The following is a 24273-nucleotide window of genomic DNA, read 5'->3' as shown; positions in this document are numbered from 1 at the left end:
TGAACTGTGAGACTGCCCTCTGCTTTCTTTTCACATTCTCCCCGTGGGAGCCAATTTTCCCTAACAGCTTTAACTACTCCCTGGTTCTGTGCCCTGAGGATTGTCATTTCCAGCCCCAATGGATTCTGAGCTGGCCTTGAATGCCTGTACATCAGGCCAGCCTTCTACAGGCACACCAGACTCCACCTGTCAAAAGCCACACCCATGACCCCACTGCCCAAATCTAACCCTTCTCTCCTTAACCCACCGCCCCAACTCCCAGCATCACTGTTCCCCAGATGCCCCAGCTAGAAACAGCCATCTTGGATCCCACCCCATCCCCAAGTCTCAAGGTGAAGCAGATACTAAGATGAAACTTTGGGAGCAAGATGGTTATTTAGGGTCAAAGAGAAGAGGTTGTGAAGGGAAGTGGATTGGGCAGGGGAGAAGCTGAGCTGTGACACAGGTGTCCCCAAGCACCGGCTGACCACATAGAGGGCTCTTGAGCTAAGAGTGCCCATTGGAATAGTCTCCCGAGGGGCTGAAATAGCCAGGCCCTCCTGCCTCTCCAGCTCCTCTCTCCTCCTCTTCCCATGCTTCCTGTGTTCCAGCCACACCATCCCCCAAACAGATACATCACACCTCCTCGCCATCACGCAGACTGGTTTTTTTGCTTGGAATGTGCTTCCCGCCATTTCTGCCTTCTCTGTGAGCTTCTCAGACCTTCCTCTCCTTTCCCTTCCCCTTTCCCTTCCCCGAGGAAGAACAAATCCCACAGTTTTCTGTATACACCCAACACATGATAGTACATTATTGTTGTCCCAGCCCCCCCTCACCCCATCACAAGGTCTCAGAGGGCAGGAACCGTGGCTACTCAGCTCTGCAGCCCAGCTCCCAGCAGACTGCCCGGCATGGAACACACTCAGTAAATATTGACTGGTGGTAGTGAGTTGAGTGGTGTGGTTACAGAGAACCAATCCACAACAGCTTGTCTGAGTTGAAATTTTGCCATACTTCTCCCAAACAAAAAAACCACATTGAATGTGAAAGATGTATTTCAACATTTCAATTTTATTTTCTTTAAGAACTTGCTTTTTTGTCTCAAAACACAAAATCCATTTCACAAAATTCATCCAGATAAATAGTCTAAATCCCATGTGGTACAAAATACATTTCCTAAATGGAATATATAGAAGAGAAGGTTTCTCCCCCTCAACACAGCACTTGAAGAGGAAGGGCATAGAGGCCACATGCTGCACTGGGGATCCAAATCATGCTGTGACTGTGCAGCCTCAGTCCTATAGGTGATTGTGTGTAAAATAGGTTGGTTTCAAAGGCTCTTTTTCTTTCTTTTCATACGCCTCAGGTATTTTTTAAAAATTGTTAATAGGCTTTATTTTTAAAAACAGTTAAAAATAAAACCTGAGCAGGGATGCCTGGGTGGCTCAGTCACTTAAGTGTCCAACTTCAGCTCAGGTCATGATCTCATGGTTTGTGGGTTTGAGCCTCGCGTTGGGCCCTGTGCTGACAGCTCAGACCTTAAAGCCTGCTTTGGATTCTGTGTCTTCTCTCTCTGCCCCTCCCCCACTCACGCTCTGTCTCTCAAAAATGTTAACAGTAAAAATAAAAATCTGAGCAGATAGCACAGAGTTCCCATACACCCCTCTGCCCAGCAATTTCTGCCATATTAACTTGCATTGGTCTTGGTATCTAATGTTTGCAGGTTTATCTGTAGGATAAATTCCTCCACGTGGGATTGCTGGGTCAAAGGGCAAATGCATTTGTAATTTTGGTAGATATAATGCCGCCTGCCTTTCAGAGGATTGTTCGACTGTGACCTCCCACTGGCCATGTGTGACGGTTGAAGCCCCTTTCAGCTCTTAACAGTTTTTATTCTGTCTCTCCCTCCTGAGACTCAGACCCAGTGGATAACTCTGTGGGGAGTTTTTCTAAGACAGGGGTCCCTGGGGCACCTGGGTAGCTCAGTTGATTAAGCATCCAGCTCTTGATCTTGGCTCAGGTCTTGAATTTAGGAGTTCAAGCCCTGCATCAGGCTCTGCGCTGAGGGTGTGGAGACTGCTTGGAATTCTGTCTCTCCCTCTCTCTCTGCCCCTCCCCCCCTGTGCACACGCAGTCTCTCTGTCTTTTAAAATAAATAAACTTAAAAAAAAAAAAAAAAGAATGACAACTAAATGCAAGGTGTGATTCTGGACTGGATCCTGGTCCAGAAAAAGGACATGAACGGTTCAACTAACAAAATTGGAATAAGGTCTGAAGATGAGTTAATAGTATGGTATCAGTGTTAATTTCCTGGTTTTGAAAATTATACTGTGATTATGTAAGATGGTAATATTTGGGGAAGCTGTATTGTGAAGCATATTCAGAAATTCTTCATACTGTTTCTGCAATGTTTTTGTAAGTCTGAAATGATTTCAAAATAAAATTTTAAAGTTAAAAATAATTCTAGGGGTGCCTGGGTGGCTTAGTCGGTTAAGCATCCAACTCTTGATTTCAGCTCAGATCATGATCTCAGTTGTAAGACTGAGCCCCACGTGGGGCTGTGCACCGAGCATGGAACCTGCTTGGGATTCTCTCTCTCCCTGTCTCCTATGCATGCGCGCGCTCTCTCTCTCTCTCTCTCTCTCTCTCTCAAAAAAATAATAAAACTAAATTTTTAAAATTAAATTTCTAAACAAAATGGGAAAAAAAGAATGTGTGTACCTCTTAGAACTGTCAAAGCATATAAATAAGCTTGTGAACAGAAACACTGTTTTGTAAGCACAGCATTCATTAAAAGCCAGTGAATGAGTTAAAGGAGGTCCGTTTTGTAAGTGACAATTGGAGTCCTTTTGCCAGGTTGGGGAGACAGGAATGCTGGGTTTGGCACCTGACCTCAACAGCCGATTAGCTGCTTATCCATTCTGAGCCTCAGTGTCCTTTCTGAAAAGATGGCCCTTGCATCTCAGGGGACTGCTGTGATGCTCCAAGAGCTGCAAAGGACTGCACCTGTGGGAAGGGATTACCTGCAAAACCTGAACTGGCCCCTGGACTAACCCCTGTGAAAGAGATTACAAACAGTGCCTGCTGGTCCTGCAGGGCTGGGTGTTTCAGTACAAGCAGCTGGAGGTCTGTTAACAGTGATTTTTTAAAAGCCCTTAAATGGTGGTCCTCTTCTGTTCAGGGGCCCCCATTCTGAGTCTCCATGCCCCTGAAGGTCTGGCCTCTCCAGTTACATGGCTGTACACCTCCTGGGGGTACCCGGGTCAGCATTTGCTTTCTTCCTGATGCTTTCTGCAAGACAGAAGAATCCTATTGCTTCATGTTGCCTAAGCTCTGCCTCACAGAGCTGGTTTTAAAAATGTTTTAATTGCCTGCGAGAGTTTGTGTTAAAAAAAAAAAAAGATAGAGCAATAATATTTAAGAACGTTTTGAAAAAGAAAAAGTCATCCCTAATTCCTCCACTCTGAAGTGACTGTTTCCCACTTTGCCTGCAGCAGCTGTGAGATACTGCAAAGGGGGGCTTTCCTTTTTCCTCTCAATAACATGCTACCCATGTTTTTACTGTTGGTGCGTGACTAACCTAGCCTTCGTTATTATTGGTGACCGCCTAACACCCTGTCCTGTGGTAGCCCCGTAATGCACCATGCCAGGGACGTGTATTACAGTATTTAAGGTTCTTTCATCATGAGCTGATTTTGTTTTTAATGAGGGATTAGTACTGAACCTTTTATCTCGCTTGCCTGATGATTCCACAGGGTGCCCTGAATCTCAAACCAGGCTTTTGGAATTGACAGACTCAAAAGGTCGTGATGGCCTCAGATATTTTATTTATTTGACCAGCTCTGACTGGTTCAACTCATATTAAGCTACTTCTGGCCTATATATATTACTGCTTGTGAAAAAAGAAGTCTATAGGCTGTTCCAGCCTTATTTTAAACTAGAAACAAAAACAAAAATCAAAGTACAGAGGGCCAGAGATGATAACACCAGTGGCTTTGGGGCTGTGAAAGTTGCAGGCATCATCTGAGCCCAAACCCTCATGGCACAGATGGGGAAATGGGGGCCAGGAGGTACTGTGGTTTGCTCAGGGCTCTGCCTGAATTCCAGTAGACAAGGCTAGGACCAGCAATCTGGAAGGTGCTGCCCCACAGCATTATGGCCTGGGCAGAACTTTAGGGACCCTGTCACACTCCAAGGTGGGCCATGCGGCTCTGACTCTGGGGCCCAGTATTGCCCTGAGCAGAGGACACTCTTACCAGCCAGGTCCCTCCTGCCAATGGCCACGAGGCCCTCGAACAGTGCTTTGTTGGGATTCTCACCGGCTATGGCCACACCATGCAGCCAGATAAGCAGCATCCGGTGGCCATGCTCCTGGTAGCTCTTGACGCCTGAGGACCATGAGGAGAGAAAGAGAAGGAGCCAAGTCTGAGCAGATGTCTGTAGTACACATGTCCAGGTGGGAAAGAGCCAAGAGGCCCTTTTCCAAGCTCCGGTGGAGCTCAGCCCAGAGATGGGGAGAGGAGGGAAGAGACAGCCTCAGATGGGGTGAGGGTGGAGGTTTTGTATCCTAGAACATCCCCAACCCCAGGCTTTCTCCTGAGCATCCACCATGCATCCTGTTGGTGTTGCTCTGAAGAGAGAAAGATTTGGCACTTGTTGTTGTGATTCCATGATGCACACGACTGTTCCCTTCATCTCTGGCTGCTCATCTGTGCCTTGCACGCTAGCGGCCCTATTTTACAGATGAGAAAACCAGCATAGTGGGAGACACAGGTGGCCATGTTCTCGCCCCTGCACCAGTGATTCTTAGCTGTAACTGCTCATTGGAAACCCTTGGGAAGTCTTAGAAAACAGTGACACCTGGGTTCCATTACCCTCCCCAGAGATTCCAACCTACTTGGGTCTGGGTGCAGCCTGGGCGCTAAGCAGTGTTACATCTTCCCAGGTAATTCCAATGTACAGCCATGTTTGAAAATAATTGCCCACACTCTTCAGTGCCGGAGGAGGGCGTTAACTTGTTACTAAACTCTGTGACAAGGTCTGCTCTCCCAGTCGGGGACACACATGTTTGGGCACAGCCATCAGGGCCGAATCAGTCCATTCACTGGCACATTCAGCAGGCACTTCCTCATGGTGCTGCCCTTGGTGTAGCTGTTTCATTTGACCCATTTATTCACTATTCCTCGCCCCAGCCCCATAATTTACCAGTACTCCTTTATCATCTGTGAAAGTTCTTATCCATCATAGATGCTACTTTTGGACTCCCTGCTCTATTTCACTAACTGGTGTGCATATTTTTATGTTTGGGAAAACATATGTCGGGTATCTGTCTATGCTTTATTGGAGCTTTATAAAAGGTTGGGTCTGGTTGGATTAGACCTTCTTCACTTTCCCCCCAGAATATTCATTTAAATATTCCCTCTTTATTCTCTCAAGTGAACTCTAGAATCCTTTAGTCAAGTTTCAAAAACTTTCTATTTTGATTTGATTTGATTAAAACAATCAATTTTGGGGACACCTGGGTGGTGGCTCAGTCGATTAAGCATCTCTTGATTTTGGCTAAGGTCATGATCTCATAGTTTCATGAGTTTGAGCCCGCATTGGGCTCTGTGCTGACAGTGCAGAGCCTGCTTGGGATTTTCTCTCTCCTCTCTCTGCCCCTACCCTGCTTGCTCTCTCTTTCAAAATAAATAAATAAACTTAATTTAAAAGTTTTAAAAATGAAATAAAATATATAAACATTAAAAAAAAACTTTTTAAACTGATTCAAATTTTTAATCTAGTTTGGGAAAAACCAATGTCTACCTGACACTTTCTAGCCAAGAACACAGAATGTCATTCCACTTACCCAAGTCTTTTTTTAATAGTTGAACTAATTTTTACTGTTTTACTCATATGCCATTCATACTTCTTTTTAGAAACACTATTGTAAATGGAATATCTTTTCAAAAATACCTATATATTTTTCCCCACTTACTGATAGTACATAGGAATACTATGGTGTTTGTATACTTTATCATATCTTTAGCCATTTCACTGAATTATTTTATGCTAAGTTTTTCAGCTGATTCTTCTGGACTGCTCATGTATAGGATTATAGCACCTGAAGTTAGTAAATCTCTCTTCCTTTCCAATATTTTCAGTCTTTATTTCTGTTTCTGTTTTCTCCCTTAGTACCAGAGCCAACATTTCCAAGTAGAAGTTAAATACTGGTGGCAAGAGCTGGTCCTCTACTTTTTATGGAGAGTGCCTTTAGTTTGTGTGAATGACGAGCTCATTCACAAAGAATGTGAGGTTCACAGGTCAAGGGAGAGGGAGAGGCAGAGGGCTCAGCCTGAGCAAAGGCCTGGAAGGATAGAGGAGCACACGGGATGTTGGCGATGACATGTGGCTTGCCATCCAACTTTGCCAGGTTGCACTGGCTTTTCCCCCAGAAATGCATAAAACTGAACACACAAGTGCCCCCCTTCCACCCACTGGTTGCTCTGGGGTGGGGATAGGCCGGGTGGTACCTGTCCACTGCTGCTCGATGGCATGGACGTGGGCCTCGGTGAATTCCCAGCAATACGCAAGCTTCTTCCACTCTTGAGGCCGCAGATGCCTGGAAGCCAGTTGCCACAGCACAGAGTGGAATTGCTGCGTTTCCTGCCGATGGTCCTGCTTAAAGGTCAAGTTCTTCCCAGAGGGATCCCTGGGGTCCCTGCACAACACGTGATCCTGTGGGGCAGATCCCAAAAGTGCAGCTGCCACCCGGGGGGACATCCCTGCCAGGCTCTCCCTCGGGAGCCTGGATGGGGTACTGGCATCATCACAGGCCTGGGGTTTCTGGTTTCTCACTCTGTGCCTTGCTTTAACCTCTAGAACCCCAGCTGCTCACATTGTTCCTCCATCCAGAACTCCTTTTCTCACCTCCCTGTCCCTCAACCCCATCACCACAGTCAAGAGACCATCTACATGCCATCTCTTCCAGGAAGCCTTCCCAATTCCTCTCTTTTCTCTGTGTTCTCACAGCACAAGTGCCAGCAGAAGGACTCAGCAGCTGTGGCTAACACCAGTCAAGCCAAGGATCAGGTACTTAAGCAGATTTGCAGAATCTCAACAAGTAGTGAAGGGCGGGGTTACAGAATTCTTTCTATGCAAAGCAGGTGATAAAATGAGAAGTTATAAAAGAACTATGTGATAGCATCGGTTAAACCCACAAAAGCCTAAGTAAGCCCCTCTAAAGGATGTGGATACAGAGTTCTGGTTGTTAAAAAGCTCAGGTGAGTTCTGGTGTCTGCAGCTGCAAATCTTACATCCTGGTCAACAATGTTCAGTCACCTATGACATGGTGACCAGGGAGACTGGTTCCTCAGAGCAGTGTTCTTAGCCGCATCTGTACATTGGGATCATCTAGGAGCTTTAAGAACTACTGATGCTTGGTTCCCACACCAGAGATTCTGAATGAACTGGCCTTAGGGTGGGAGTGGGGGGCAGGCTGTGATTCTAACCACCCCGCCACCTTGACGTTGAGAACTTTTGAAGTCTGAGGTGTTAGAATTACGCACAGAGATGAATCAGTTAATCACGCCCTTGGTATTAATATTTTGGGGTTACATTGAGGAGTAACCTGTTGGACATAAAGGGGCTATGTTTTTGAGAATCTAGCATGTCCATGAAAGAGAATATCTTATGATTGCTATTGAAATGTGTTATTAACTAATTTTGGAATAGTGATTTTTTTTTTTTAATTTGAGAGGTATAAGAGAAGTTTACTCAGTTTGCAAACAATATTGAAATGTTTAAGATATCTGAGACTTACTTTATTTATAGGTTTAATTTACTGGATATACTAAGATAACTTAAGAATTTAGGAAGCATTCAAAGTACTTTTAAAAATCTATTATTCACTCAGTTTAGAATGTTTAAGATAGTTTAATTAACTAAGTTTAAACATGGATCCAAACATTAATCAAAAGGCTTCCTTGAAAGTGGAAATTCCTAAAATTCCTAAAATATAGTAGCTGTATAAATGGAATAAGATTTATAACATGAGGGGCGCCTGGGGGGCTCAGTCTGTTGAGCGTCCGACTGCGGCTCAGGTCATGATCTCACAGTCCGTGAGTTCGAGCCCCGCGTCGGGCTCTGTGCTGACAGCCTGCTTCAGATTCTGTGTCTCCCTCTCTCTGCCCCTTCCCCACTCTCATTCTGTCTCCATCTCTCTCAAAAATAAATACACATTAAAAAAAAAAAAAAAAGATTTATAAACTGATTAAAAGTTTAAGGAAAACTAGGTTTTAAAATTCATAATAAATTTGGTATTAATTTTTAAAACTCAAGTAAATGCAAAAATTGTTTTCTGTATACAAAAACAACCTTCAAAGATGTCAAAAAAAAAAAACCCATCCCACCCCCATTTCCTGAGGACTGGAAAAGCATGGCCTTAACACCTGCTACTCTTCCCCAATTCTTCAGCAGACATCACTAATTAATCCCAGCACACTTTCCTTCTGGGCTCAGAAAGTTGCCTGAATAGAACACCCCGAACAGCAATTCCAATCACCTGAAGATGGCAGTGAGCTAAAACCAACTTGACATCTCTTTATTCATGCATGCCAGCATGCACACATGAATCCATCAACCAGGGGCTGTAACAGAGTCCAGTAACATCTCCACACTGGCATGGACCTCAGTCTGCTTTGTTTCAGTGTGGTTTAGGTGCTCACTCATCTCCAGATGCTCACAAACAACCCTGGTGTTAGGTAAGGCAGGGATTATCACCTCCTCAGAAACTGAGGGTGGTCCTGAATTGGTCAGGGCTGGGGTTCAAAGCCAGCCCCACCTAGAGCCAAGCCCACACAGTCCCTTTGCAACATGGAGAGACCAAGTGCAGGGCCTCAGTACCTTCTCCCATTTGTAGAGGCGATCAGCTTTTATAATCATGTCCACCAGGCTGATGTGGTTGCTGCGGGCGGCCACTGCCAGGGCAGTTTTCCCTTGCTGCAAGTAAGAAGTAAGAATGGAAGCCAAAGTTGCTACAGGTGGGGCGTAGGGTAGCCTCTAGTACTGACGGCAAACATTCCTGCCCAAGGAAAGCAGTTTCCAGCAGTCTACACCGGAGAGCAGAAAAGTTTTCTGGGCATGGGGAAGGATTGAACGAGGCAAGAATAATAATTCCAGTAACCACCTCTTGTTTCTTTAGAATTTAGAAAGTCTTAGAGCTTATGAAACTCAGCCTACACAACTCCTCAACATTACCTCTGAAATAGCGGTTACCTGCCCCACTTCTCAGATGAAACCAGAGCCCAGGGAAGGGGACCGGGTTCATTAGGTCCATTTGCCCTCCCCACTTCATGCTCCCAGGCCCTTTGCTCCAGACCTCCGGCACAGGGCTGGCCTCAATCTCTCCAGGCACCTGCAGGGAGCTGGGAAGCTCCTCTTTACATATGGCCAGCTACCCTGGGGCCCAGCTCAAAGCAGGGAGCCCCTCCCAGATTCAGCCTCAGGGCCCATTTCTGCCCCCAATTCTTCCCCACACCATACTGGGCCACAGGTGCAAGCCCCTTCCACTCATGAGCCTGTGACATTCTCAGCCTCAGACCAAATCTTCAGCTGGTCTGGAACCTCCAGCACCTGAGGAAGTAGTCAGCCCAGAGGCACAAAGAGCCAGGTAGCTTCCCCACCCCTGTCCTATATTTAGGGGGCTGTGGGACCCTGCTCCTCTACTCCCTCTCCCCCTCCCCACCAGGCGACTCAAGGAGCTCAAAGTCTGAGGAGCCATGAAACAGAAGGTGACCACATCACAATTCTAGACCAGGAGAAGGGCAGGCCAAGTCCTGAGGGACCTCAGAGGAGGAAGGGGAAAGTAATGGAGGGGCAGGAAGACTTCCCGGAGGAGGATGCTTTTGAACTTGTATATAAAGGATGGGAAGCCTTGAATAGTCTGAGAGCACGAGACATTTGTAATAGGGTCTCTGGCAAAGAGGGAGCCATGAAAGCTTGAAAGGGAGGCTGGTTGGGAGGAGAGGTACCTTATCTCTCAGGTTTAAGTTAACCCCAGTGACGAGGAGCATCTCTGCTATGTCCTGCCAGGCGTGCTCAGCAGCAAGGTGGAGGGGCGTCTGCTGCCTCTGGAGAAGCCAAAGGGACGGGGAGTACAAAAGCATGTAAGAGTGGCCCAAGACTCAAAGCCAGGACAGTTCCAAGGTGAGTACACTCTTATCTGGGCCTTAAAAAGTTTCTCTAAGAAGTTACGGGAGAGGGTAAGCTGGGTTTAGTCATAAGCCTAATACCAGAGAAAACTTGGTAAAAACAAAAAGCAGAAAGAACAAAGGAAAAAATACCACTTGCTGGCTAAGTCAACCTCTGTAATGATCCTAATATATTTCTTCTAGTCTTTAATGCAGAATGCTTTAGGTTTACTGGTTTTATATGAGATCATCCCGTATATACATTTTGCATTCATTTTTCTACCTAACATAACATTTCCACATATTATAAACACTGTTTTTAACAGCTCCATAGTAGTCTACGTCTATAACCATAATCTACCTGACCACTTCTCTCTTATTAAATATTTGGGCAAGATTGATGTTGAAGATTGATAAGCAATGCTGCAATAGATATCTTTGTGCATGAGATTTTAATGTATTTCTTGAGGCTCAATTCGCTGAAGTGCAAATACTGACAATTTTGAAGGTACGTGATATATCCTGCAAAGCTGTTTTCCACCACTAGTGGCTGTACGTGCTGGCACTGAGGACTACTAGATGGTCAGGGGGAGAGTTGTGGGGATGGGGAATTAAAAGGGTGCCTGACTGAGCACAACTTCAGGACTCAGAAGCTTCTTGTTACACAAGACTGCCCCAGTCACCCCTGTCCTGGGAATTTTCCCAAAGGAAAATAGAATCAATAAAAGGAAATGGTTGAACACAGGAAGATGTTTGCTACTACAGTGTTATATAGACCATGGCAACAGCTTGAAAACCACCAAAATGTTCAAAATAGAGTGGTTCATAAAATGATGTTCTCTTCAACAAATATTAGACAGCTTTTTACAAGCTCAAAAAATTAATTCCTCAACTCTAGGCCATGCTAGGAGATTACAGCCAAGCCCTGCCCACCTGGGAGGGTGCCCAGATGGTTTCTGCAACCACTTACATTGTCAGTGGCATCCAGGTCACTGCCTGCGTCAATGAGGAGCTGGACCAAGGCAGGGAAGTTGTGCCTCACAGCGAGGTGCATAGGAGAGGCTCCCTGCTGGGGGAGAAAACACATGAATCAATTGAACGGTCCCTCCAGGACTGTCCAGCACAGCTTGGTGCTGGGGGATCGACGTAGGGAGGGGTATATAAATATAGTGCTTCTAGGTTTGTCCCTTCTTGCTCCTCAGAGGACATGGGTGGCTTGAGGAATCTATAACCCCAAAGGCTGAATCCCTGGAGCCCAAAACTGATCCTCAAGGTGGGTGGGAGCTTGAAGACCCAAGTTTGAGACCTTGCTATGCCAGAAACTCACTGTGGAACTGTGGGCAAGTCATTTCCCTTCTCTGCTCCTCTTCACCTAGCAAGTAATGTTTGCTGAGGTCCCTTGTAGCAACAACACTTAAAGTTCTCTAATATCTTATTGAATCCACACACGAACCTAGGAAGTATATATAGGAATGGTGTTACTAGTATTTTCAACTTACAGACAAGAACACTGAGGTTCACAAGACGTAAGTGACTTGCCCAACAGCTAACAGGAACCTTGTGTTATTGGAGTTTCTTCCTTCAATACTCAGGTAGGTGCCTGATTACTGTTTATGTGTGGAACGAGGGAGCCAGCCAGGACCAGAACAGAGACCTCACTCCAAGGCAACACACATCCAAGGCCCCACTCAAGGCTGGAAGACTCCTTCATCAGTCGTCCCCTCTGATGCCTGACCACATGGCAAAGTAGAGATACTGCAATAGCATCGTTCCCTCTAGGTGATATAGTGACACACACATAGTGGAAGAGTACAAAGCCAAAACACTGATGGTGGAAAAACAGGCTCACATTTTAAGTGTAAAAAGATTACAGAACAGAGTACACACACACACACACACACACACACACACACACACATAGATACACACCCCAAAAATGTCCACTACCAGTGTCTATTAGTTTAGGCCAGCAAATGAAAAAAAAAAGGTTTATTGATATTGGAAAAGAATATTTAAACTATACAATTATTTGTAGGCAATGTGATTGTATATCTAGACAGGTTTAAAAAAGCTATTACCCCCTAAAAAAAAAAAAAAAACTCTAGTAAAATTAAAAGTCATAGAGCATTCCTATGTTGAATGCTACAAGAAATGACATAATTAAAAAAATATTCACAACAGTCAAAAAATATCAAGTATTTATGTAGAGTATACTTGGAAATGGACATATCAAAGGCAAACTAAAAGCTATATAACTTCACTGAAGGATATAAAAGAAGACATAAAGAAATGGCAAGACTTCATGCTCCTAGTGAAAATATATTAGAGAGGCTCCTGGGTGGCTCAGTCAGTTAAACATCTGACTTAGGCTCAGGTCATGATCTCATGGTTTGTGAGTTCGAGCCCTGCGTCAGGCTGTGTGCTGACAGCTCAGACCTAAAGCTTGCCTCGGCTTCTGTCTCTCCTTCTCTCTATGCCCCTCCCCTGCTCACGCTCTGTCTCTCAAAAATAAACATTGAAAAAAATGTATAAAAAAACATATTACAAAGATGACTATTTTATATTATTTATAAGCTTAACGTAATCCCAAACTCAAATTTCAATAAATACCAAAAATTATTCTGAAATACGTCTAGAAAAAAAATTTGAACACAGGTAAAAACTACCATAAGAATTTCAACTTCAACAATGGCCTCAGATCATTGCCGGATAATAGAAATAAAAATCAGGCCCCAAAAAGGTCTGCTGTGACAGTGAACGGGCAAAAACTAGAAACTGGCTCAAATGCATGACTCAGGTGAGCCTGGAAATCTGTCCAGAACTACAAGTCTGGGCTTTCCAGGAAGCAGAAGGCCATGGAGATAAAACAACCAAATACCCTGGATATAGCCTCGGTCGTCCTGGAAACGCATCTGGGGGAATGTGGTCAGAAAGGGGAGTGGAAAGAGAGCAAATATGGCTTTTAGTTGTTTTACATTTTATTTATAAAAACCAAAAGAACCAAAAAGTACACAGGTATCTAGTGAAAAGCTTTCTTCTACCTGCATTCACACACCTGCTCATACCCCCTACTCCTAAACCCCATCGGTAACTGAAATCTCTGCTTTTATGTGTGTCCTTCCAGAGACTTTTAAATTTTTTTAACGGGGCAGAACTTTCTATTTTTATTTTGAAATAATTATAGCGTCACATGCAATTAAGAAATAATATAGAGAGTTCTGGTGTATCCTTCACCCACTTTTCCCCAATGGTAATATCTTACAAAACCCTAGTAATATCCCAAGCAGGATAATGACTCTGACAACATCCACCATCTTATTCAGATCCCCCAGCTTCACTTATAGTCATTTGTACATGTATGTTTAGTTCTACACCATTTTATCACATGTGTATGTTCATGTATCCACTACATAGTCAAGATACACAACAGTTTCCTCACAAGGTCCTGTGTTGTTCTTTTTTTTTTTTAAGATCTTAATTTTTTAAGTTTATTTATTTATTTATTTGTTTATTTTTGAGAGCGGTGGGGAGAGAGAATCCCAAGAAGTCTCTGCACCATCAGTGCAGAGCCCAATGTGGGGCTTGAACTTATGAACTGTGAGATGATGTCCTAAGATGAAATCAAGAGTCAGACACTGAGTAACAGACTGAGGCACCCAGGTGTTCATTTTTTAAAGTAATCTCTACACCCAACGTGGGGCTTGAACTCATGGCTCCAAGATCAAGGGTCCCATGCTCTTTCTGACTGAGCCAGCCAGGCACTCCTGGGGTCTTTTTTAATTGGGAGAAAACGAAAAAGCTAATACACACTTCGGGTGAGAGGACTAAGAAACAAGCAGCCTGGACACTGCTAGTGACTCTGCAGATTGGCACAACACTTCTAGGAAGGGTTTGGCTTACATATCAAGAGCTAGAAAGATGCTCACAATATTTGACCTCAAATTCCCTATTTCTGAGAATCTTGCCCCCAAAGAGGTCATATGCACAAAACTGTGCTACCTGCATTAGCAAGTAAACCTGATGCTCTACCACAGTTGAGGAGGTTAATAAATCATGGTGCCTCCATTCATCAGACCAAATGTCATCATCAGTAGGCTCTGAGGAACCTCCATGCTGTTCTTCACAGTGGCTGCACAGTGTGCATTCCCACCAACAGGGCATGAGGGTTCCTTTTTGTCCATACCCTCGCCAACACTTATTTCTTATGTTTTTGATTTTAGCCATTCTGATTGGTGTGAGGTGATCTCTCATTGTAGTTTTGATTTGCATTTCCCTGACAATGAGTGATGTTGAACATCTTTTCATATGTCTGTTGTCCATCCATATGTCATCTTTGGAGAAATGTCTGTTCATTTCTTCTGCCTGCTTTTTAATTGGATTATTTATTTTGGGGGGTGTTGAGTTGTATCAGTTCTTTATATATTTTGGATACTAACCCTTTATCAGATATGTCATTTACAAATATCTTCTCCCATTCTGTAGGTTCCTTCTTAGTTTTGTTGACTGTTTCCTTCACTGTGTAGAAACTTTTTATTTTGATGTAGTCCCAATAGTTTACTTTTGCTTTTGTTTCCTTTGTGTCAGGACACCTAAGTAGAAAAAAGTTGCTATGGTTGATGTCAGAGAAATTACTGTCTGTGCTCTCTTCAAGGATTTTTATGGTTCCAGGTGTCACATTGAGTTCTTTAATCCATTTTGAGCTTATTTTTGTGTACGGTGAAAGAAAGGGGTCCAGTTTCATTCTCTTGCATGTGGCTGTCCAGCTTTCCCCACACCATTTGTTGAAGAGACTTTTTCCCATTGTATGTTCATTGCTCCTTTGTCAAAAACTAATTGACCATGACATTGTGGGTTCATTTCTGGGTTTTCCTTTCTATTCTATTGATCTTTGTGTTTGTTTTTATGCCAGTACTATACTGTTTTAATTACTACAGCTTTGAAATACAACTTGATACCGCTAGTTTTGTTTTCCTTTTTTAAGATTCCTTTGGCTATTCAGGGTCTTTGGGTGTCATACAATTTTGGGGATTTTTTGTTCTAGTTCTGTGAAAAATGCTGTTGGTATTTTGATAGGGATTCCATGAAATCTGTACATTGCTTTGGGTAATATGGACATCTTAACAATATTTGTTCTTCCAACCCATGAGCATAGAATATCTTTCCATTTCTTTGCATTGTCTGGAATTTCTTTCATCAGCGTTTTATAGCTTTCAGAGTGTAGGTCTTTTATCTCTTTGGTTAAGTTTATTCCTAGATATTTTATTGTTTTTAGTGCAATTGCAGATGGGATTATTTTCTTAGTTTCACTTTCTGCGGTTTCATTATTAGTGTATAGGAAAGCAACAGATTTCTGTACATTGATTTTATATCCTGTGACTTTACTGAATTCATTTATCAACTCTAGTAGTTTTTTTGATGGAATCTTTTGGGTTTTCTATATGTAGTATCACGTCATCTGCAAATAATGAAGGTTTTACTTCTTCCTGACCAATTTGGATGCCTTTTATTTCTTTATGTTGTCTAATTGCTAGGGCTAGGACTTCCAGTGCTAAGTTGAATAAAAGTGGTGAGAATGGATATCCTTGTCTTATTCCTGACCTTAGTGGAAAACTCTCAGTTTTTCACCATTGGCTGTGGGCTTTTCATATAAAGCCTTTTATTATGTTGATATATGTTCCCGCTAGACCTACTTTGCAGAGGGTTTTTATCATGAATGGATGTGTACTTTGTCAAATGCTTTTCTGCGTCTATTGAAATGATCATATGGTTTCTATACTTTCTCTTACTGATGTGATATGGGATTTTTTTTCTTAATTTCACCCTGCTGTTTCATTATGAGTATACAGGAATGCAACAGATTTCTGTACATTGATTTTGTATCCTTAAGTTGAATTTTTTAATTGAAAAAATACTTTAAATTTCAGCTGGGGAAAAAAAACATTTGAGAATACAAAAGGATAAAAGATTATACTAAGAGACAAGGATAATTAAAGGAGACTAACTTTATATGCCTTTAAAATAAATTATAAGGCAATAATAATTAATATGGTACCAGCTCAAGATTAGATATACAACTTACCGAAAGAGAATCACTTGCCCAGATATAAAGCCCATCATATATCAAACTGCAAATATGTGATAAAGAAGGAAAAAGCACTAAGAAATGTTATAATTATTTAATAAATTCACTTGACATAGAAGTATTAAAAAATTGGAGGGGAAATCTATTGAGTAATATATCACACCATATACAAAAATACATTTTAGGAAAATTAAAGAGTTAAACATAAAAAATCAAATCATAACTAGAAGATACTGAGTCCTGCTTTGGGTGAGCTCAAGCTCCGCTTTGGGTGAGCCCCACTTCTCTCTCTCTATCTCTCTCTCTGCCCCTCATGGGATTCTCTCTCTCTCCACCCTCACTCACTTGCACCCTCTCTCTCTCTCAAAAAAAAAAAAAAATGTTCATAAAATCATCATTTATCCTGGCAAAGGTAGAAACAACTTAAATACCAAACAGTTGAGGTACCGTTAAGTGTGATGTGGTCACTTAACTACATCTGGCATTAAAAATGGTTGCTAGAAAAACTCGTAACCTTTGATACCTGAGCTGCATAATCTCCACTGGACTGGAATCAAACTTCTGATGTCTTTATGGGTAAAAACAAATAAGCATCACCCTTTCCAGAATTCTGCCTTAGCCTAGTTACCACACACATGAGGAAAACTGGTAGGGAATAAGGAAAAGTCATTGCTTTACTAGGGTGCTGGGATTAGGGATCTCTATATTCCAAAGAATTGTGTTATACTGCTTTTACAGTAATTTTAAATATAGTGTTTATTTCAGCTACGATATGACCTCTTTCTAATCTAAACAACAGATAGTTCCTCATTTACATAATAGGAATAATAAGAGTGCCTATAGATAAAGAAACAAAGGCCCAGGGAGGTCAAAGCAACTTGCCCAAGGTCGTTCAGTGCATGGCAGGGCTAGGCCTCCAAGCCAGGTTATCTGACAAAGTCCATGTCTTAACCACAGGATATACTGTCACCTGTGAGTATACCACACAATATAACAGGACAAAATGAACAACCAAGAGGCTAGATTTGTAATATGAAAGATCATCACTAGGTCCCAATGGATAAATGAGTGGAGAACACAAGCAGATAATTCACTTGGGAGGAAATGCAACTTGGTTGCTAACCCTGTTCTAGCTAGAAGCTTATCTGGCCCACCCTCATGTGGCCAGGTCCCCCAGTCCTGGCCCCCATCCCAACCCCAAGGACCTAAAGTGCTCATCTCTGCCTGTTGTGCTTCACCAGTGAGGTCATGAAGACTTTGCAGTGGGGACCCCCCTCAACCCAAGCCCCCACACTTACATGATCAGCTATGTTGGTGTGGCCTCCTGCATGGATGAGGGCCCGGGCCACATCCTCAGAGCCACCAAGGGCTGCGTAGTGGAGGCAGCTTTGCTTTTTCTAGAGGGAAACAGGCATCAGTGCAATGTCCTGAAAGCCCCTCACAGTGGGGCTTTGGGATCCATTATTCCATTTATGTCTCACAACCCCGGGACTATTACCCCATTAAACCCTGAAGCTGGAGAAATCAATGTCTTGCCTAGGCCTGGTGACTGGTAAGAGGAGCTCACTGTGGTCTGAGCTTTTCCGTGCCTCCTTTCACAAACTTGAGAATGTACATCAAAGAGGGGAACAAATAAGATTTGTGAGTACAGAGTAAACCCCACCTGGTGCACACCTGCTGGAGTGGGTCTCAATGTGCCCAGGCAGGAGCCTGGCAGAGCCAGTGCAAGGGCTTCACCTTGATGGGCTTTCTAAGTGCTCTTCTTCAATCAGAGCACACCCCTGGCCAAACGATGAGCTCACGTGAAATACCCCTCCACTCCTCCGGGCAGACCCTTCTAGTAGCCAACTGTTGCAGACTGCCCAGACTGTTCCCCAGGACTTTCACTTTCAAAACCAGGCCAATATGGGGCAAAGTGGGACGAGCTGGTCATCCTCCGAAAGTCCTATCTGAGCTGAGTGCACAAGGGTGAATGGGAACCAGTCCACCTCCCAATGGGAAATGTAATCGCTTTGGGTCAGCCCCCTTCTCAGAGAGCCTGCAAGGGGTGGGAGTGTCCAAACAGAATGTGCCTTCTGCCAGAAACCTCAAGCCAAGGCTGGAGCACGAGGCCCAGTGCAGTGGGCAGCTCCAGCCCTGCCAATGACCGCCAGCTGGACACCACCTCCCCAGTCTCTCAACTCCTATGCTGCTACTGCTGGGGAGATAGCCTTGACATTTCACTTCTTTTGCCCCCTCTCAGTACTGAGCACTGTGCTGGGCACAGAGAAAGGGCTGCTGACCAAAGAGCAATGTCGGGCAGATGGAAGGACATAGTTGGGTGCCCTGGGGCAGGTGCTTTCCCCCTCTGGGTGGGCCTTGGTGTCACCCCGACACCCTGGGGCAGAGGGTGCTACCTGCTAGGGAAGTTTTGCAAATTAAGTGTTTTGTGACTTTTAAGCATTATTCACATTCAGGGGACTTTAACACTGATATCATTATTAAATTTACGTTTGCCATTTTTCTGTTTATTTTCTATATGTCTCCTGTCTTTTTTGCTCTTCTGCTTCTCCTTGACTCAGTAGTGGAGAAGCCAAGACCACACCCTGGGCCTGCCCTCAGGGCCTCTATTCCCACACAATTAGGGTCAGGGCGAGCTCAGTAGCCAAGGGAAGACATCAGTCCTGGGGAGGCCTGACTACCTGGGTGAGGGCGTTCACGCTGCTCCCAGCCTCAAGGAGCAGCTGCACACAGTCAGGGTGGCTGCCTTCAACCGCTGCGTGTAGGGCAGTCAGACCTTCCTGAAACACAAGGGGAGAGGTATGAGGATGGCAGGGAGGCTGAGGCCAGACCCTGAGATGAGAAGGCCCCCCTGGCACCATGGCTCCAGGGCTATTGAAGCTCTCCACCACCATGCTACTCAGGACAATAATGGGTTATTTGTGGTTCCCTGAGCCCCATACCTGATTTTCTCACCTTGAGGAGCATGTGATATATTCACTCCCGCCCCCACACCCCTGCTCATGTTCTCACCCTCCAAGCTGCCTCACCCCCTGCCCTCTGTCTATTCCCTTTTACTCCAGAAAGTCTCTAGCAGGGGAAAATCAGGCTGCACCACAGGCTGGGGTTCCTTGAAAGCAGGGAGTGAGCAAGCATCACGCACCTCTGCATCTTCTGGGTAGTGACTCACCACATTCTGCTCCTCCAGGTCCAGCCTGATGTCCACGAGTCGCTGCAACACAGTCAGGTGGCCGCGGCTAGCAGCCAGGTGAAGGGCTGTGTTCCCCTCCTGCAGGCAGAAGGGCTCCTGAGGGACCAGTAGAATCATAGACCCTTGAAGGCCACAGGGACCTGCTGGAACCACCCTCATTTTATAGATATGGAAGCTGAGTTCCAAAGAGGGGAAGTGACTTATCTAAGGTCACAGAGCAAGTGTATAACAAACTGCAGCCCTGAACACTGGGCCAGTATCTCCCTGCCCCTGACAAGTGTGCCTCAAACTACAACCAGGGGCACTTACAAGGGCGAAGTCCTGGTTTTTCCTATTACATGTCAAGGCAGATACATTAGTTGGGGAAAAAAAAAAAACCTTTCCACACTCCTGTCTAAAGCCAGTCCCTCCTAGATCCATCCCCTCCCCTGCTCAAGGCCAAGGCTCTCCTTTGCGCTCAGGCTGTGCCCAGGCAGCCAGCCACATGGCCTAGTTCAAGATGGTAGCTTCTCACCGAATAGTGTGGCCACACTGACCACACTATTTAAAACCGCAACTTCCACCCCGTGTCCTCCTGATCCCCTGATCCTGCTCTGCTCTTCTTTCCCTCTTCCCCCATAGTACTGATAACCTAACACACTCTATAATTTGCTTATATACTTTGCTTATTGTTTATTGTCTGACTCTTCCTGCTAGAACATAAATGCCTCAAGGGCAGGGATTTCTGTCTACTTTGTTCTTCAATGTTTGGGGCCTGGGGCATGTGCCAGACATTCAATAAAATAGTTGTTCAATGAGTAAATACTATGATGGAGAGACTGACATGTGTCTCCTGGAACTTGAGAGCCACAGGGCTGGTAGTTGTCTCACACTTGAGAAGTCTAAAGGTGACAGCAACAGAGCCAAGAGAGGTGGTGCCACTGGGTGGGGCAAAGGCTCCCCAACTTCTTTGTATCACAATTGGCTCCTGTCAAGGGTAGTCAGGTGGGGTTGTCCTTTTTTTTAAATTTTTTAAAAAACATTTATTTATTTTTGAGAGAAAGAGAGCAAGTGAAGGGGGGGAATAGGGGAGGGACAGAGAGACAGAAAGAGAGAGACACAGAATCCGAAGCAGGCTCCAGAACGTCAGCACAGAGCCCAACGTGGGTCTTGAACCCACAAACTGTGAGATCATGATCTGAGCCAGACTCAGACGCTTAACCAACTGAGCCACCCATGTGCCCCTGGTGGGGCTGTCCTTAAAAGGATCTTTCTGCGGAGGGCAAGTGGATGGTAAAGGGGCCCAAGCAAGAAGGAGAAGAGCTGGAAGGGACCAGCCAGAGAAGAAGTATGTCCCTAAGGAAGAACCACAGATGGAAGACCAGAGCAGTGGCCCCTGAGGGAACCCACAAAGGCATGAGAAGAGATAATCCAGCTTTAGCCATTCATCATACCCACAAGGGCTATGGGACATACCTAACTCTACCAGTCATGGGGGCTTCTAGCTCAAGGTCTTTTCTCAGCCCTGGTCTACCTCAGCACCTTGCTGAGGAAGGAATCAAGATATTCACATCAGGCACAGAACTCTTTTTGAAAAAACTTTTTTAAAGTTGTATTTATTTTTGAGAGAGAGAGAGTGACAGATTGTGAGCCAAGAGGGGCAGAGAGAGAGGGACACAGAATCCGAAGTAGGCTCCAGGATCTGGGTTATCAGCACAGAGCCCAACAGGGGGCTCAAACTCACAAACCATGAGATCATGACCTAAGCTGAAGTCAACGCTTAACCAACAGAGCCATCCCGGTGCCCCAAGGCACGGAACTCTTAAGGGCCCAATGAGGGTGTGAACATATGCCAATGCCAAAGGAGTACTTTAAACAGATATAGACATACCTCCCCTCAAGGTAAGTCCACACATACATAAAACAACTATAACTACCTTCTGGGCTGCAAGATGAAACATTTAAATTTCTTCTATGATCATTACCATTTTGTGTTAATAAATAAAAGTTAAGTTTAAAACATCCTCTCAACAACAATGAAATATCCCCTGGACAGCTTTGTTCACTCCTTTCTCACCTTCTCTGCAGATGTGCACACAGCTGCCTGGCTGCTGCAAGCAAGGACCAGGCTGTGGGAAGGTGGCCACGCTGTGAAGTCTGTGTTCAAAGAGACACAAAGGAAGTGGTGAGCCGTGGGGGGCCAACACACGCCCCAGGTAGCAGGACTGTGGAGACAGGGGCAGAGTTTTGTCCTCCTTCTGGGTTATAAATATCCACATCATGCTCTTTGAGGGTGCAGGTGGCACAGACCCCCTAACAGAGCACTCAGCTCTCTATCTGAGCAGGGCAGGGGGGCTCAGAGGCAGGGGAGCTAGGCAGAAAGAGGCCATGGCCTTGGGCCCAGTGCCTGCCGTCTTCTCTCCTCCTGTGAGGATGCCCAGCCTGTCCACCTCTGGGAGGCCTTGTCAGCAGCTCCTCCTTGTTCCCAGTGGAACTAATCACTCTCTCAGGCTCTCAAAGCTTCCTTATCATCACAAGGCCTGTGGTGTGCCCTGTGTTGCTGCTGCGTGGGGGGGGGGGGGGGGGGGGGGGGTTCTCAGAGGTCTACCTTAGCAGGCCGTGGGGTCCTAGCAGGAGTCAGACATTCAGTGGCCCAGAGCCTAGAGAAGCTTACTATGCCTCCTCCCTCAAAGAAATTCAAAATAAAAACACTTTTCACCTGAAAATACAAAACATAACAGGGGCATGCAATTTTAAAATCTTCTTTCTAGAATTTCTGATTGCAAGATTCTGGGTAAGCTCATCAAAGCTGGGCTTTGCTTGGTTTCCGGTTTTGGTGCTCCAGCCTTCCTGGCACCCTGAGTACAATCATGTTTTTGCCTCCTGGGTAGATGGGTCCTGGCAGGCACAGTCCTTTACTCCTCTCTGTACTCCCAGTTCCTGGCCCACAGCCTAGTCCAGAGCGTGACCTGCTCAGCCCATGTTTCCAGAATGAAGGAAATCAGCCTGATCTGATTCTCAGGACCAAAAGGATGAGTGTGGACAGCTGGATTGAGTGCAGACCCCAAGGGCTTAGTGCCTCATGAGGCAGCTTGAAGAGAGGCAGCAGCCCAGGGCTGGACATTAGGTTACTAATTCCAAACCCAGATGAACCTCTGTCTTTGCTGTGTGACCTTGGCTAAAGCATCCCCCTCTCTGGACCTTAGTTTCCACATCTATAAAATGAGAATGTTGAATTGGCCCTTAATGAAGAACACTTCCAGTTCTAAGACCCTGTGGTGAATTTATCTATGAGCTCTCTGTCACTAACTTATAAACAGAACTCCTTTATGCTGGCCAAGCACATTAATCAGAAGATTAATAATGAAGTCGGTCCCAGGGTGCCTAGGTGGCTCAGTCAGTTAAGCTTTCGACTCTGGGTTTCAGCTCAGGTCATGATCTCACAATTTATGTGTTCAAGTCCCACTCCTAAGCCTAACAGCATGAAGTTGCTTAGGATTCTCTCTCTCTTCCTCTCTCTCTGCCCCTCCCCCGTTTGTGCTCTATTTCTCTCTCAAAATAAACTTAAAAAAAATTTTTTTAATAAAAAAATAATGAAGTCTGTCCCTTTGTTGGAAGCATTGTTTAGGATTTGCTGCAACATACTTGCCTAATGATTCACAATGGCCCCTGATAGGAGTCATTTGCAGGGTTACCTCTTCAATCCCCAGCCCTCCCCTCTTCTCAGATTGGTGAAATCCTGCTAATAAACTCTCCACCCTGAACGAACTGCTCCCTCCTCCGGCTCTCATTCTATTTTTGCCATAACCATAGTAGAAGACTAAATCACAAAGAAAGTAAATAACCAGCAGGTGTGGGGCCACCACCACCCCCTAACTCTTCCCCTCACCCCCAACAATAGACATCCTCAGGGGCATCACAGTGCTGCTCAAAACCACTCCAGGCAGCACCACCAGCCAAAAGTGTGCCATCCTGGCTCCCCACATCTGATCACAGGTTTCCACTAGGGCTGTGGCATCAGGTTCCTTGAGTGAAAAACTATGTCTTAGGGGGACGCCTGGGTGGCTCAGTTGGTTAAGCGCCTGACTTCAGCTCAGGTCATGATCTCACGGTTCATGGGTTCGAGCCCCGTGTCAGGCTCTGTGCTGACAGTGTGAAGCCTGGAGCCTGCTTCTGATTCTGTGTCTCCCTCTCTCTCTGCCCCTCCCCTGCTCGCTCGCTCTCTCTCTCAAAAATAAATATAAAAAAATTAAGAAAAAATAAAAGAAACTATGACTCTTGGATATCTGTGCTTCTCACCAGCAGCACAGGGAGGACCCATAGCATGTGCTCAAGAAATGGCTGCCGGGTGAACATCAGACACTCTCTGATCCTTAAGCTGCCTGCCCCTCCAGCACACTGGAGTCAGAAGTAGGTGCAGGTAAGGGACGCCTAGGTGGCTCAGTCAGTTAAGCATCCAACTCTTGATTTCAGCTCAGGTCATGATCTCATGGCTCATGGGTTCAAGCCCCGTGTCAACAGTGCGGGGCCTGCTTGGGATTGTCTCTCTCCCTCTCTCTCTGCCCCTCCCCAGCTTGCATGCATTCGCATGCGTGATCTCTTGCGCTCTCTCTCAAAATAAATAAATAAGCTTTTAAAAGAAGAAGAAGAAGAAGACGACGAAGAAGAAGGCAGCACAGGTAAGCTGCCAGTGCCACATTGGTCACCTCCCTCCCCTGGGACCCAGTTACAGTACCTTGTCTTTCACACTGTGCTCGCAGCCAGAGCCCACAAGGAAGTCCAGAGCGTCCAGCTGCCCATGCTCAGCAGCCCTGTGAAACGCTGTCCTTCCCAGCTGACGGGGGAGGGGAAGAAAGTGGCCCTTCTGCACCCTG

The 24273-nt window shown here is 45.2% G+C and overlaps 1 protein-coding gene and 1 long non-coding RNA gene across 10 annotated transcripts in view; one reads left to right on the top strand and one right to left on the bottom strand.

The window, feature by feature from the left end:
• Positions 1-1030: 1030 nt before the first annotated feature.
• The window catches only part of ANKDD1A (ankyrin repeat and death domain containing 1A), a 37985-nt gene continuing 14742 nt past the window's right edge, over positions 1031-24273 (bottom strand). For 2 of the 9 annotated variants that reach the window (XM_086710949.1, XM_086710944.1), the window contains 10 exons: positions 24135-24233; positions 19400-19516; positions 18912-19010; positions 17529-17627; positions 11119-11217; positions 9990-10088; positions 8863-8958; positions 6492-6696; positions 4236-4367; positions 1031-3270 (listed from right to left, as the gene is read on the bottom strand). In XM_086710949.1, the coding sequence (XP_086567075.1) occupies positions 3209-3270; positions 4236-4367; positions 6492-6696; positions 8863-8958; positions 9990-10088; positions 11119-11217; positions 17529-17627; positions 18912-19010; positions 19400-19516; positions 24135-24233 (1107 nt within the window). In that variant the 3' untranslated portion in view covers positions 1031-3208. The remainder of the gene's footprint in view (positions 3271-4235; positions 4368-6491; positions 6697-8862; positions 8959-9989; positions 10089-11118; positions 11218-17528; positions 17628-18911; positions 19011-19399; positions 19517-24134; positions 24234-24273) is intronic. The other 7 variants (XM_086710950.1, XM_086710946.1, XM_086710947.1 and 4 more) reach the window with 6 other exon arrangements.
• Positions 3225-21927, top strand: LOC147580274 (uncharacterized). The gene is made up of 3 exons (XR_015252713.1): positions 3225-7050; positions 10051-10164; positions 21488-21927. It is a non-coding gene; the product is annotated as an uncharacterized LOC147580274 (long non-coding RNA).

The sequence above is a fragment of the Puma concolor genome, chromosome B3 (assembly GCF_028749965.1).
Source record: "Puma concolor isolate L17-30 chromosome B3, mPumCon1.1.hap2, whole genome shotgun sequence".
Classification (NCBI taxonomy): Eukaryota; Metazoa; Chordata; class Mammalia; order Carnivora; family Felidae; genus Puma; species Puma concolor.
The sequence above is the reverse complement of the archived record's forward strand: the minus strand, read 5'-3'. Positions and strand labels throughout refer to the sequence as shown.